General features: G+C 36.6%; 1 protein-coding gene across 1 annotated transcript; it reads right to left on the reverse strand.

Moving 5' to 3' along the window:
• Positions 1-6,631: 6,631 nt before the first annotated feature.
• Positions 6,632-9,226, reverse strand: LOC110680865 (protein aubergine-like). The gene is made up of 6 exons (XM_021856654.1): positions 8,531-9,226; positions 8,256-8,465; positions 8,032-8,196; positions 7,810-7,964; positions 7,258-7,750; positions 6,632-7,194 (listed from the first exon to the last, which is right to left on the reverse strand). Exons 1-6 carry the CDS (start codon positions 9,094-9,096, stop codon positions 6,930-6,932), a joined length of 1,854 nt encoding a protein of 617 aa, XP_021712346.1. The 5' UTR covers positions 9,097-9,226; the 3' UTR covers positions 6,632-6,929.
• Between the last annotated feature and the right edge of the window lie 3,192 nt (positions 9,227-12,418).

Here is a 12,418-nt window from a genome sequence, read left to right on the forward strand (position 1 = left end):
GATGACTCATTGCGATATATATGAAATTACTGTAGAAAACCTGTATTTTCCTGTATTTTCCACTATTTTTGTGAAGATATTGTAGTTTTTCCAACAGAAATTTATTATCAGTGTTCTGCAAATTTTGATGGCCTTAAATATGAGTATATTTTAAGATCATAAACGTTTGGGTCATCGCGATAAATTTCAAGTTATATTGAAAATGTATTTTTTTTCTGTATTCTACGCAGTTTTGTGATATATTGTGTTTTTGAACAACAGCTATCAACGATTTCCAGGAAATTTTGTTTCTCATGAAACACCAAAGAGTTTAAAATTATAAAATGATGAGTCATTGCGATAAACATGAAATTACTGTAGAAACCTGTATTTTCCTGTATTTTTCACTATTTTGTGAAAATATTGTAGTTTTCCAACAGAAATTTATTATCCGTGTTCTGCAAATTTGGTGGCTTAAATTATGAGTATTTTTAAGATCATAAAATGTTTTGGGTATCGCGATGAATTGTCAAGTTATAATTGAAATGTATTTTTTCTGTATTCTACGCAGTTTTGTGAATGTATTGTAGTTCTTTGAACAACAGCGATCAACGGTTTTCAGGAAATTTGTTTCTCATGAACACACAAAGAGTTTAAAATTATAAAATGATGAGTCATTGCGATAAACATGAAATTACTGTAGAAAACCTGTATTTTCCTGTATTTTTTACTATTTTGTGAAATATTGTAGTTTTTCCAACGAAATATATTATCAGTGTTCTGCAAATTTGATGGCCTTAAATATGAGTATATTTTAAGATCATAAAACGTTTGGGTCATCGCGATAAATTTCAAGTTATAATTGAAAATGTATTTTTTTTCTGTATTCTACGCAGTTTTGTGAATATATTGTAGTTCTATCTCTCTCAACCAACAACAACCCAGTGAGTTACCGGTTGTCTGTTTCTCTAGATTTGTGCTTTTGAAAATTCGAGATTTGGCTTCTATGTACCTTCACCCTAAAAACCATTGGTAACCGAGTTTGTATCTCGTTGTTATTAAGCCAGGGTGTCTACTACCTGAAAAACCTGGAAAACCTGGAATTATCAGGGAATTTTATTCAACCTGGAAAAAAAACCTGGAATTCTCAGGGAATTTTGATCACAATCAGGGAAACTACTTTGAGGCAGTAATTCATGATAAAATATGTTAACGACAATGGATTTTTGCGTCATAATCCAGAGCTACCATTATTTGCCAGAAAACTCTTTTCATTCGAAAAAAAATTTCGGCTGCGCCGCTCTCATGAGCACTATATGAACTATTCAATGAAGATCCTTTTAAGTATGATTTTTTATCAGCTCACCAAAACATGATAAATGTTTTTAATGTCTCTTTATTTATTTAGTGAAAGATTAAAATATCAAGGTACCAGCCCTTGGTTTATTTTAGATACCATTTTCATGCAAGTCTCTAAAAAGTCTTTATTTTTGATAAAAGGGGTCTGAAGTCTCTATTTTAACCAAAATAGACTTTAAAGTCTCATTTTTCCATTATCTTGCTTGCAGATAATTAAGATACAAAATTTCTTCTCATATTTCTCGAGAACAGTTTCAGGAATTATCCTTGTGGTTGCTCCAGAGATTTCATCATTCCTCTACCAATTTGTTCAGCAATTTTTCGTAGGATGCTTACAGGAATTTCTCCAGAAATTGCTTCAGGATTGAGCATTTCAACGTTACTACCTCTAGTAATTTTCTCAGGGTATTCCTGTAAACAAAGTCTATCCTAGGACTTCTTCCAGATACTTTTTCACTAACTTTTCAACCGAATTCTACAGTCGTTAATCTAAGAGATATCCAAAGTTTCCCACAGAATTTCTTCCAAGAAAACCCGACAAGAATTTCAACGCCATTTCATCTACGGTTATTCCAAAGAATAGCTCCAAAGTTCCTCGAGGGGTTATTCGAATGAATCTATTAAGAACATTACAAATAATTCCTTATATTCGACCTGTTTTCATTATTAAGTTTCTTTAGATTTTTTTTCTAGAAATTTCTCCAGCGTTTTTTCTAAGGAATTTTGGAGTTCATCCAAACGTTTGAATGAATTCTCAAAAAATCCCCATGGAATATTGAAAAGTTCATTTAAGTTCCACACCAGTTAACACTCCAACATTTTTTCATGAGATCCTACGATTGTAGTAACAATAATTCCTTCACATTTTTTTTAGGAATTTCGTCCTGTTTTTTCAGGAGTTCCTTCACAATATCCTGCGAGATTTGATTTTTCTTTTATATTTTTCAATTATCTTAGCAATAATTTGGCAATAATCTTGGAAATCTTCTAATAGTTCTTCAAAAGTGACTCTTTCTAAAAAACCTTTTCCATCAAAGGTGACCTAAGAAATTACATAAGTAACTGTAACAGAAGGTACCCTAAAATTTGCTTTAGGAATACGTCACGAATTTTTCTCAACAATTTCTCAGCATACTGGAAAATTTCATTCAAATTTCCACGAAGAAAACTCCTGGAAGAATGTTCGAGAAAAAAGTTGCGAAAACTTCCTTGAGAAATCTTAGAATTAATGGAGCAATCTCTGGAGTAATTCCTGAAGGTATCCTCAGAGAAATTTGCTGTTAAAATCTTTAAACAAAATTCTAAAGAACAATGTCGTAGAAATTTTTTGAGAATTTTGAATCATCTGGAGAAATTTCTAGCGAATATTATAACATGTTTTAAACGAGAGTCTTGAAGGATGTTTGTAGAAAAACTAATTGGAGAATCACCGGATAAAATCCTAGAGGACTAAAGGCTTTTCGAAAATATCTGAAATAATGGAAATAAATATAGGAATTTCTGATGGAAGGCCTGAGGTATTGTATGTGATATTTTTTTGGAAAAATCTTGATTCTATTTGAGATACCCAAAACAAAATATTTGGAGGAATTCCTTAGGAAATTCTTGGAGAGTGAAAAATCTCAAAAAAGATATCAATCATCCCCATCGTAATGTCGTCATAATACATGTTTGTCATTTACTGGCATATGCCAGATTTGTTGATATGTCGTCGTAATGTCACGAGAAATTTGAAAAAAAAAAGTTTAAAATATTCTCAAAGAAATATGTGGTCTGATTAAACTATTCTATCCTGGTTCTTGTTAGGTCTCGTTTTGCTTTTTGATTACTGTTCGTCTCGTTTTGATTTCTTTTTAGTGCTTTTTTCCTGGAAAGGTTTCTAAATTTCCTGTTTTCAAGAAACTCAGTCACCACCAGCCCTGCTTCATGCACAATTTTAAAATTATTGGAAAATATTCGGTTTTAGACAAATATTTTCGAAAAAAAAATTGGAAATTGGTACAACTTTAACCTTCCAGTCGTCGCGCGATTGCCACCGTCAGAAACCACCCGTGCTGCCTGTTGTGAACGAAAGCGAGTTTTTTCAGCGTGTTGTACAAAATACAACAGCGCGACGACTTAAGTGTTAAATTGAAATTTCGTAACAATCATAAATAAGTTTGGAACTTTTTCGAAGGAAATGCGAAAATTCAACATTTATTTAATTACCACAGTGATATGTTATACGGTCGAACGCGATTACCCAGGGGCTTGATAATTCGTGTTTCTATTCCCGAAAAAAATGGAACGGGATCCAAAAGTTTTACGGATTATTTGTATTAATTTAGATGGGTACATGTATATCTACTTAAATATGTAGCAGATGACCGTGTTAATGTTAAGATATTTAAAGAAATTGGCTTTTATGCAGATCAGAACTGTATGATTGCTTGCTAATACATCGATAACTTAGTATTTATTTTAAAGTATTACCACAATCCAAATAAAGTTTTACTTTTGCGCCCATGAAGTTGTCTTAGTTATCTAAACGACCGATGGAAATGATGTGTATCATTCATCTGTACTAAAAATACTTTCAAGAAGTAGCATACTGATGTACTTGAAAGTTTTGTTCAGTTCACGCGAGCTCTAACAAACGAAATATATACATCATCATTGGAAAATACAATTCATTTAAATAAAATTTAAGCTTTGGTATTGTTAGCATGTTCATATTATAATATTGGATATTGGAATCGCATCAGCATGCTTTAAATAATGTTCATAATGTTCAGAAGTATTAAATAGCTATTAAAAATTGAAAATTTTAAAAATTGTCATTTGTTTGTTTTAGGGCCCTTTTCTTCACCTTCGCTTAAGCGTAAACCCACGTTAAACCCATATAATAAAACTAGGATTTAAGACCCTAAGTGGGGGTGAAAAAAATCATAGACATATAAATTAGAGTATTTCTGGAACCTGGATTTTTTTTTTCGTAAACCTGGAAAAACCTGGAAATTCAGGGAATTTCTTTCGGTAAAACGAATAGACACCCTAGGAGCAGATAAACGGACCAAAATAAAAACTATCGCCGCTGGGAGACAGAGGAGGATTTCTCTTTATCGTAGCATTGTGAAATAAAGTGTAAATCCATTCGTTTGCTCAGTAATAACAAGCTCAACACTTGGTCACCTATGGCTTTAGGATGAGATCATAAATTATGCGAGATTTCTTTTCTTCTTCTCATAGATACAAAATGACATATCTGCCTTTCAAACAACACAATTTCAGTCATTCGAATTGACTAGTAGGAAGCTTCGCATGTGGATAAACCTTATTAATAAGGCATGTAACATGGTGCTGAATAATAACGCTATTTTGGATGGTATTGAGAAGCTTCAAAACTTATTTATTTTATGTTATTTCTTAATGGCACAGTGTTTATGGAAAGATTAGAAACTAACATCATGAGGCTAAAATGGGTTTGGGATTTTAGTACATGTTTGCAGGGGCTATAATCCCATATTAAACCAAATAATAGTAAACAAACTCATGAATATCTTTCTGCTATCCGTCGGATTGAATTTATCTCTTCAGCAAATTTCTTTATATGGTTTGAAGAATGAGTTTTTACAATGGGATATATAAGTTTTCTACTTAAATTACAGTGAACAAGCGTGTTGGAACATATCTTATCTCAAATTGTCTTTGGGCCACCTTTAAATCACCACCTAGAAAGCTGAAAATTTCACAGAATACTATTTTCTTAATAGTAAGGATAATAAGGAACATATGGGAGATTGGATTCTCAAACATTTTTTAAATTTGAACCGACCCAATGTACATAAACACATAGATAACGCAAATACAAACATATGTGAAAGTCTCTCGAAATCAAACAAAACAAAAATTACTCTAGACTCTCCGACCGATTTTTTTGGTTTTTGCAGCAAATGGACGCGAGAGACCCAGACTTTATTGTGGCGAAATTTCAGACTTACTTAATTTTTTGTAAATAAGTAGTTCTACGGAACACACCGTGGCGAGTATTGCAAAACTCGTTTTGAATATTGCAACACACCACCGAAAAGTTTAGAAATATTTGGTCTAGAATTGTTTGAACCAATTTTAATTGTCTTGTCTAGTCTGGATAGAAAATGAGGCAGATTAAACCGGAAAATAAATTAAATGCACATAATCAACCATCAACAGATTGTAGGGAGCCGTAATGCTAATAGGGGGAGATCCCCCAGTACCGGACAACACCCAAACACCGAACAAAGTCGAAACATTGAGAAATCATGATTCAATCAATGAATCGGTGTATTAGTAAAAAGGAAGCTATTATGGAGACTAATGTTTGCGTCATCCTTGAAATGTGCATACCTTTTTAGAAAAGTACAAAAAGTTTTAAAAATCTTAAAAAAAATTACGTATCGCCTTAATTTTGAGCCAATTTAGTAATTATTTTGAATATGAAAAAATACTTTGGATCACGGCAAGCATGATCGAACATAATCCTAATTTGATAGTATGAATGTATTTTCGTACCATAATTGAACTAAATATGGACAAATTTACAACTTTGGGTAAGTACCTCCTGTTCCCCCAGTTTCGGACAGCTTGATTTGTTATATGATATCTTTGTAATTATTGCGTCAGAGTCTCAAAATACATTTGTTTTGCAATAAAATTAAGAAAAATGAACATTCAGAACAACATCGGTAAAATGTGCTATTTTTCATCATATATGAAAGAGGCAAGCTATTCAGCATGACCATGTTGAGGGTCGTGGGTTCGAATCCCGCTGGTCGAGGATCTTTTCCTAAAGGAAATTTTTCTCGATTCCCAGGGCATAAGAGTATCTTCGTACCTGCCACACGATATACACATGCAAAAATGGTCAATCGGCAAAGAAAGCTCTCAGTTAATAACTGTGGAAAGTGCTCATAAGAAACACTAATCTGAGAAGCAGGCTTTTGTCCCAGTTGGGACGTAACGCCAGAAAGAAGAAGAAGATGAAAGAGGTTTTTGATGGACATCTTGCAAACTAAGAAAAAAACTCAAATTATTCTTGTAAATGTTGCAAATGCATTGAATTGGCAATTATGATACTATTCCTATATAAACACATTCAATGATGTTCAAATTTACAGAATTCGAGGCATTTCCAGATCGTATCCGGTACTGGGTGCCGCCTTTCAAGATCGATCAATTTTGGTACTAAAATACATCAATCAAAATGTAATGTAAAATTCATATTTAAATTTTCATTTTGTTTTTGTACGCTATAAAAATTATAATGTTCATCATAAATGGGTAACACGAGCACATAAAACTAATATTTTTCAAAATTATGAACTTAGTGGCTTAAGTGTCCGGTACTGGGGAATCTCCCCCTATTTAGTACCTTTGATTCACTTTGGTATGAGTGCTTTTATTATTATTTTGATGCATTGTGATCATATTGGCGCTTACTTCGACTATGCGAACATGGGCAGTGTGGATAACAAATTTCTTCCCACACATAATTTATAGAACTTTAGTGTTATATATTTTTTACTTATTCGTGTGAAATACATGTGATATGCAAATAATGTAATATGCAAAATTTACAAATAATACAATTTTTTCTCCAACAAACTATTGGGAGCTTGATGCAAGTGCTGCCCGGCCAATGCTGCCAACTTGTGTGCGTATTGGCAAACCGCAGGTACGCCAACCGTTCCGGACCAGTTGTAGTACATGTGCGTCTGCTTGAAGGTATACAACTGTAGCTTGTCGGCATTCAAACCGGACTCGTCCTTGAGTATGTTGTAGCTTGTGGGCGAAACCGTACCTTGCCGGACGCTTTGTGAAACGAGGTAGAAGTCGTTCCTGGAAGAATGTAAGAAGTTGTTAGAATATTTACCTATAATGACTTGGATATTTAGAACTCACCTTTCGGGTAGGGTTATAACGTCATCCACGATCGTACCCGGCACGGGATTCCGCTTCTGATGGAACAGTCTAGTGTTGATTCGTTTGTTAACTACGAAAAATGTTAATCTTGCCGCTTCTCGCCTATCCTTACATGCTAGAAGGAGTTTCTCCTTGATCGCATTCACTTCATGATCGTAGACGTATTTGAGTTGTCCTTCGCCGACTCCGTCGCGATACACAATGATGCGTTCGGGTAGCGCATTTCCGAAATCCGCGCGATACGAATGCACAGCTTTGATTATGTTTTGAGCCATAAAGTTCGAAAGTTCCTCTCCATTTGAATGGTGGTTAACTGTGGAGAAATATTTCGGATGTCGACATCCCGCTCCATACATCGACGCCACTAGTGCTCCGTATGATTTGGACTTATCTCGGGTATCATGGCAAACGTCAATCCAATTACCATAATAGAGCTCAGAGGATTCTTCAGGATCCAAGGAATACCACCAAGCTTGCAGTTCACTTGGATTGCGACTTTCGTTGCGACGGACATCAACGTTCGTACATTACCACCTTTGGGTGTGATCGTACGCGTTTTGATGACCTGTGTTGCAACAGCGCGATCAACGCAGCACTTTTTCTTGATGGCAGCGTATCGATCAGCCTTATCGTTCGTAACCACGCACATGATCATTTGTGGGTCCCGCTGAACGATCGAATTCAGACTGTCGATGTAGACCGCCGGTGAATCGTTGGGAATGACGATGAGTTGGGGATCCTCAATCTGGAAACGCAATACCACGTGCCGCTTGTCGAAGGCATTGCATGAAATCGGTTATCAAACGTTCCGATCCCTTTGGAACGACTGCGAACCACTTCGTGAGTGCAACTGAGTGGTACATGGGGTTGTTGCGGAAAGCCATTTGCCATTCGGCCATTTCCCCAGCAGCAACCGCACTGTAAAAGAAAATTATTTCATTTATATGACCATTACAACATCAACTAATTCGTCTTACTAATTTGGTTGCTCCGGATGGAAGAAAATTGTTTCCGGTTGAAGAACTCGTGCCGGGACTTCGACCAAACGACGATCAAGTTCTGTTTTCCAGAATTGAAAGATTTCGGTGCTTTCTTTGGAATCCTGCAAACGCCGGTTGAATACTTCCAGGCGTTCGATTCGCTTATCCGGCGTCAGACGGGTGTGATCCGCTAAGGTGCGCATCAAGCTGTAAAAATGTTTTTTTTTTTTAATTAGAATGTTGATAAGTGGTTCAATGCAATAGCTACTTACTTGAAGTTTCGTCGCATTTCGTCGGTAATACCGGTTGCACGTACTAATTCTGGTACCAGATAGATAAGTTCAGGCAAGCCGGCTCTTATATCTTTGGATTTTGACCGAGAAACCAACATGGGCTGCCTTGGATCTCTAATGATGATGTTGTAGCGTTCGCGGAAATACTGCACAAAAGAGATTTGTCCGTTCGACGTCTGAAAGGAGCTCTCTGCTGTAGTGCTATACTCGACATCATTGATTGTGTAGGTCCGATTACTGCCATATGTGGCCATCACAACGGACCCAAGTATCATTCGTTTGAAATTATCCTTCCAATTGCCTCCATGGTTCATGCATTGCTTCATTAGCGTATAGCACGTATCTGTTCGCATAACTCGATGCGTCAATTCTGCACACATCAGAACATCATTCTCATGTTGTCTGATGCTTGTTACATAACCGGGATACAATTCAATGCCATACTGGCTCACTGTTACTTTTGCTGCTGGATCGAAAAAGTTTCGTCCAATCAGTTGCAAATTTAATCCACCCATTGCCTTGCGATTAATCAGATTGTATATCATCAGTGCCGTTTCGTTAGTTCCGTCAATTACACCAACACGTCTCAATTTGATAATGTATTCCTGATCTGAAGTGGAATCTTTCGTTGTGATTTCCACCTCATCACTGCGAAGTTTGTGGCGCGTGAAAAGCTGTGTTTCCGTCGAAAATATATCCGCCGATCGTTGGTTTCAGTCCATACACCAGACTTCTCAACAACCTGCTGCTTTCAACAGGTGGGTTGAAGTCCACTCGGTATTGGAAAATACATTCATCGTCTTTTCTGGCCACTCGGAAATAGTTGGTTTGAAGCATTATTTGTCTTCCACTCGTACCTTGCTTGGTTATAGTCGTATCTATCGGACGGGTACGAACAATTTCTGCAATGGCCCGATTACCACGCATACCCCCTCTGGCAACGCCAGATGAAGTTTGCGGTGTTTCCGTACTATGAACTGGCTTTTCTACAATTGGATTAGAACTGCTTGGGTTTCCATCATGGTGCTTCTGACGTCGATCCTCGCCATAACGTTCATTCGAGTTCCGTTGATGATCTACAAATTGTCTGCCATTATTAACGCGATCACCTCCTGATTGATTATGATTTCTTCCTCCATTATGAAATTGTCTCCCGTTTCCGTTCCGCACACCTTCATTGGCATCCTTCCTGTTGGCATATCCTCCTCCAGATTCCTTCCAATCACGATTGCTTCCTCCGCCATTGCCATTGCTTTGCTTCCACTGACCATCATTTCTATAAGTACCATTACTGGAGCGATGACCGTTATTTCCATTGAGTGGTGGAAAGCTACCTTCTCCTCCGACATTACCGCGAGCTTGATTGTTACCTCCACGACCTCCACGTGGACGATACTCGGCCATTGTAATCTCCAAAAAAAAAAACGTTCAGATTCACGGAAAGAAAGTATCGACAAGAGACTTGGATTCGTACTGGCGTTAGGAAAGAGCAACGCATAGAGATATACATATTTCCAAACATGTTTGTAGACATCAGGTACAGATCACGCCATCATCCTTACACACCAATATGTACAAGCATAAACGTATTCGATCGGTACCCACTCAAATATGAACCAAACGTGAGAGAAACACACAAAAAGGATATTTTATTACTATGTTAGGCTCTCTTTCGACCTGCCCTTCATATGCTCAGCATGTTTTCTGTTCGCAAAGAAAATGTGAATGATTTTCTGTCAGAAATTCTGGTACTCTGTTCGAAAAATCTGTCAACATCGACTCATATTTATGCATAACTTTCCACAGATGGTTGGGATCTGATTCGTCATTCATGGAAAATAACCAGAATTTCTCTTTGGCAGTCAAACGTGCTTGTATTGTAGCAATATTCTTCTGCTTCACTTAATTTATGGTGCTGTTAAAATACTCATCCACAAATCGAAACACTCTGAAGTAACGTCGTTCAACCCGTATCCGCCATGCAAATGAAAAACAGGTCAAATTGCCGCCATTTCGGCAAATTTTGGCGGATTACTTTCAGTTCGAATGGAATGGTCTGAATGTATAGTTTTTCGATCGTCATTAGAATTTTTGAAATGTACATCAGTTCGGAGTTATTCCGGTTGGTCAAGCCGGGTAAAAGAGACCCTAACTTTCTTCGCAATCAATGCATTTCAAATTGTTTTTATAGTTTCGTCTACGGATGTCATGTGATAACTAATTTAGGCAATGGCATCAGCTTTTTTCTTTGGGCATTTTTCTTCTTATTTATGGGACCTCCGTTGAACCGACCCCAAATAGGCCAATTTGGTTTTTCTTCTAAACTGGTAAATTTTGGGTATTAACAATTATCATTTTTAAGAAGTAGCTCAGACCTGATCGAACAAGATTATTTAACCCACACGGATAAAAATCTGATTCCCACACCATGATTTACAAGTCATGAAATTCATAAATTGGTTAGGCCATGATATCAAGACGACAAATCATGATTCCTGGAGTCATAATCATGATTCTTCATAAACGCAACATCAAGAGCGACAACACCAAGCGGTGCACTTTGCTTCAAGTCATTCGCATCGATCACCCATCATTCATCACGATAGATTGGTATTGTGGTAAAGTATGTGGCTCTCAATCAGAAGGTTCTTTGTTCAAATCTTACTCTTCCCAAATTTTGTTTTTTTTTTGTTTTCATTTTATCGGGTTGACTGACAGAAATATAAATAGATCCGAAATGGATGCGCGAATCATAGTTTTGGATTCTGTTTTCTACCAGTGCACCGTCGGTCGCCATAGTGTACTGAGTACACGCACTTTGCGAAAAGCCGAAAAACACGTTGAAAATATCTTCAAATTGATCCGGGTGTTGGTCCTATTTCAAGATCTACTCTTCTTTGTGCTTGTAGAGAAGAAATTTTTCCAAAAAATCAACGAAAAGTATTCGAAAACATCGTGTTTTTAACTTAAGTTTTTACGCGTGTACTCAGTACACCAGTGCGACCGCCCGTGTAACTTTTTTTTTGCCGGGCCCGTCACACGAACGGTCGCATCGTGTACTGAGCACACGCGGAGCATTTTGATTATTAATCTAAAACTGGGCAAGATAGAATATTGATGCAGGGCTGGTAGTGAGTCACTTTTTAGTGACTTGGTCACTTTTTTCGACCTGGTCACTAAAAAGTCACTATTTGCAACAAAAAGTCACTAAAGTCACTTTTTCTTTCAGAAAAACGGTCACTAAAGTCTCTGTTTTCGTGATCTGATGATAAAGAAACTAAGAGCTGAATCAACTTTTGAAAGTCAAACAGCAAGAAACAAATATTAGTCTACATACAAGCGCAGTGTGATTTGGAAATTAAAGTGTCAAGAAAGATTCCAACGGAAAATGTGAAATATTCCTTGGTAAATTTTGAAGAAGAGTTTGACAAAACTTAGGAAACGATTTTAGGCCAAAATCTGGCCAGATATTCGAATAAATTTTGTCAAAAGCCAGGTCTCATATCTGACACACTTGTGCAATGAGATGCTTGTAAACTTTCTGCGGCAATCTTCGACGTACAGGAAACAACTGTGATGAAGTTTATGTTTCTATGAACATGAAACATGAGGTAACAAGTTGTCACTGAGTGCTATAATTATTATTAACAATCGCGATTGTTTATTATTGAAACGTTCGATTGAAAAGTGGGAGAACCTGGTCCAATTCGGACCTTGTTTTAATTCGGACCATCAAGCATTTCTCAATATTGGCGCAACTGTAAAGAACGTTTGTACCGTTTTTCTACTCACCGTCTGGCTTGGATCTAACACAATGAATTTGACGCGTTTCAGTTAATTCGTATGATTTTTATATTGATTTGTTGT

Source organism: Aedes aegypti, unplaced genomic scaffold, assembly GCF_002204515.2.
Source record: "Aedes aegypti strain LVP_AGWG unplaced genomic scaffold, AaegL5.0 Primary Assembly AGWG_AaegL5_hic_scaff_1929_PBJ_arrow, whole genome shotgun sequence".
NCBI lineage: Eukaryota > Metazoa > Arthropoda > Insecta > Diptera > Culicidae > Aedes > Aedes aegypti.

What these genes read in the sequence shown, in the direction of transcription:
- LOC110680865 (XM_021856654.1), bottom strand. Translation starts at nt 9,096, where the DNA reads ATGATATACAATCTGATTAATCGCAAGGCAATGGGTGGATTAAATTTG. An exon ending in CATCCGGAGCAACCAAATTA is followed by an intron (nt 8,197 to 8,255) that starts GTAAGACGAATT and finishes TTTCTTTTACAG; the next exon opens with TGCGGTTGCTGCTGGGGAAA. An exon ending in TACGATCACACCCAAAGGTG is followed by an intron (nt 7,751 to 7,809) that starts GTAATGTACGAA and finishes GTGAACTGCAAG; the next exon opens with CTTGGTGGTATTCCTTGGAT.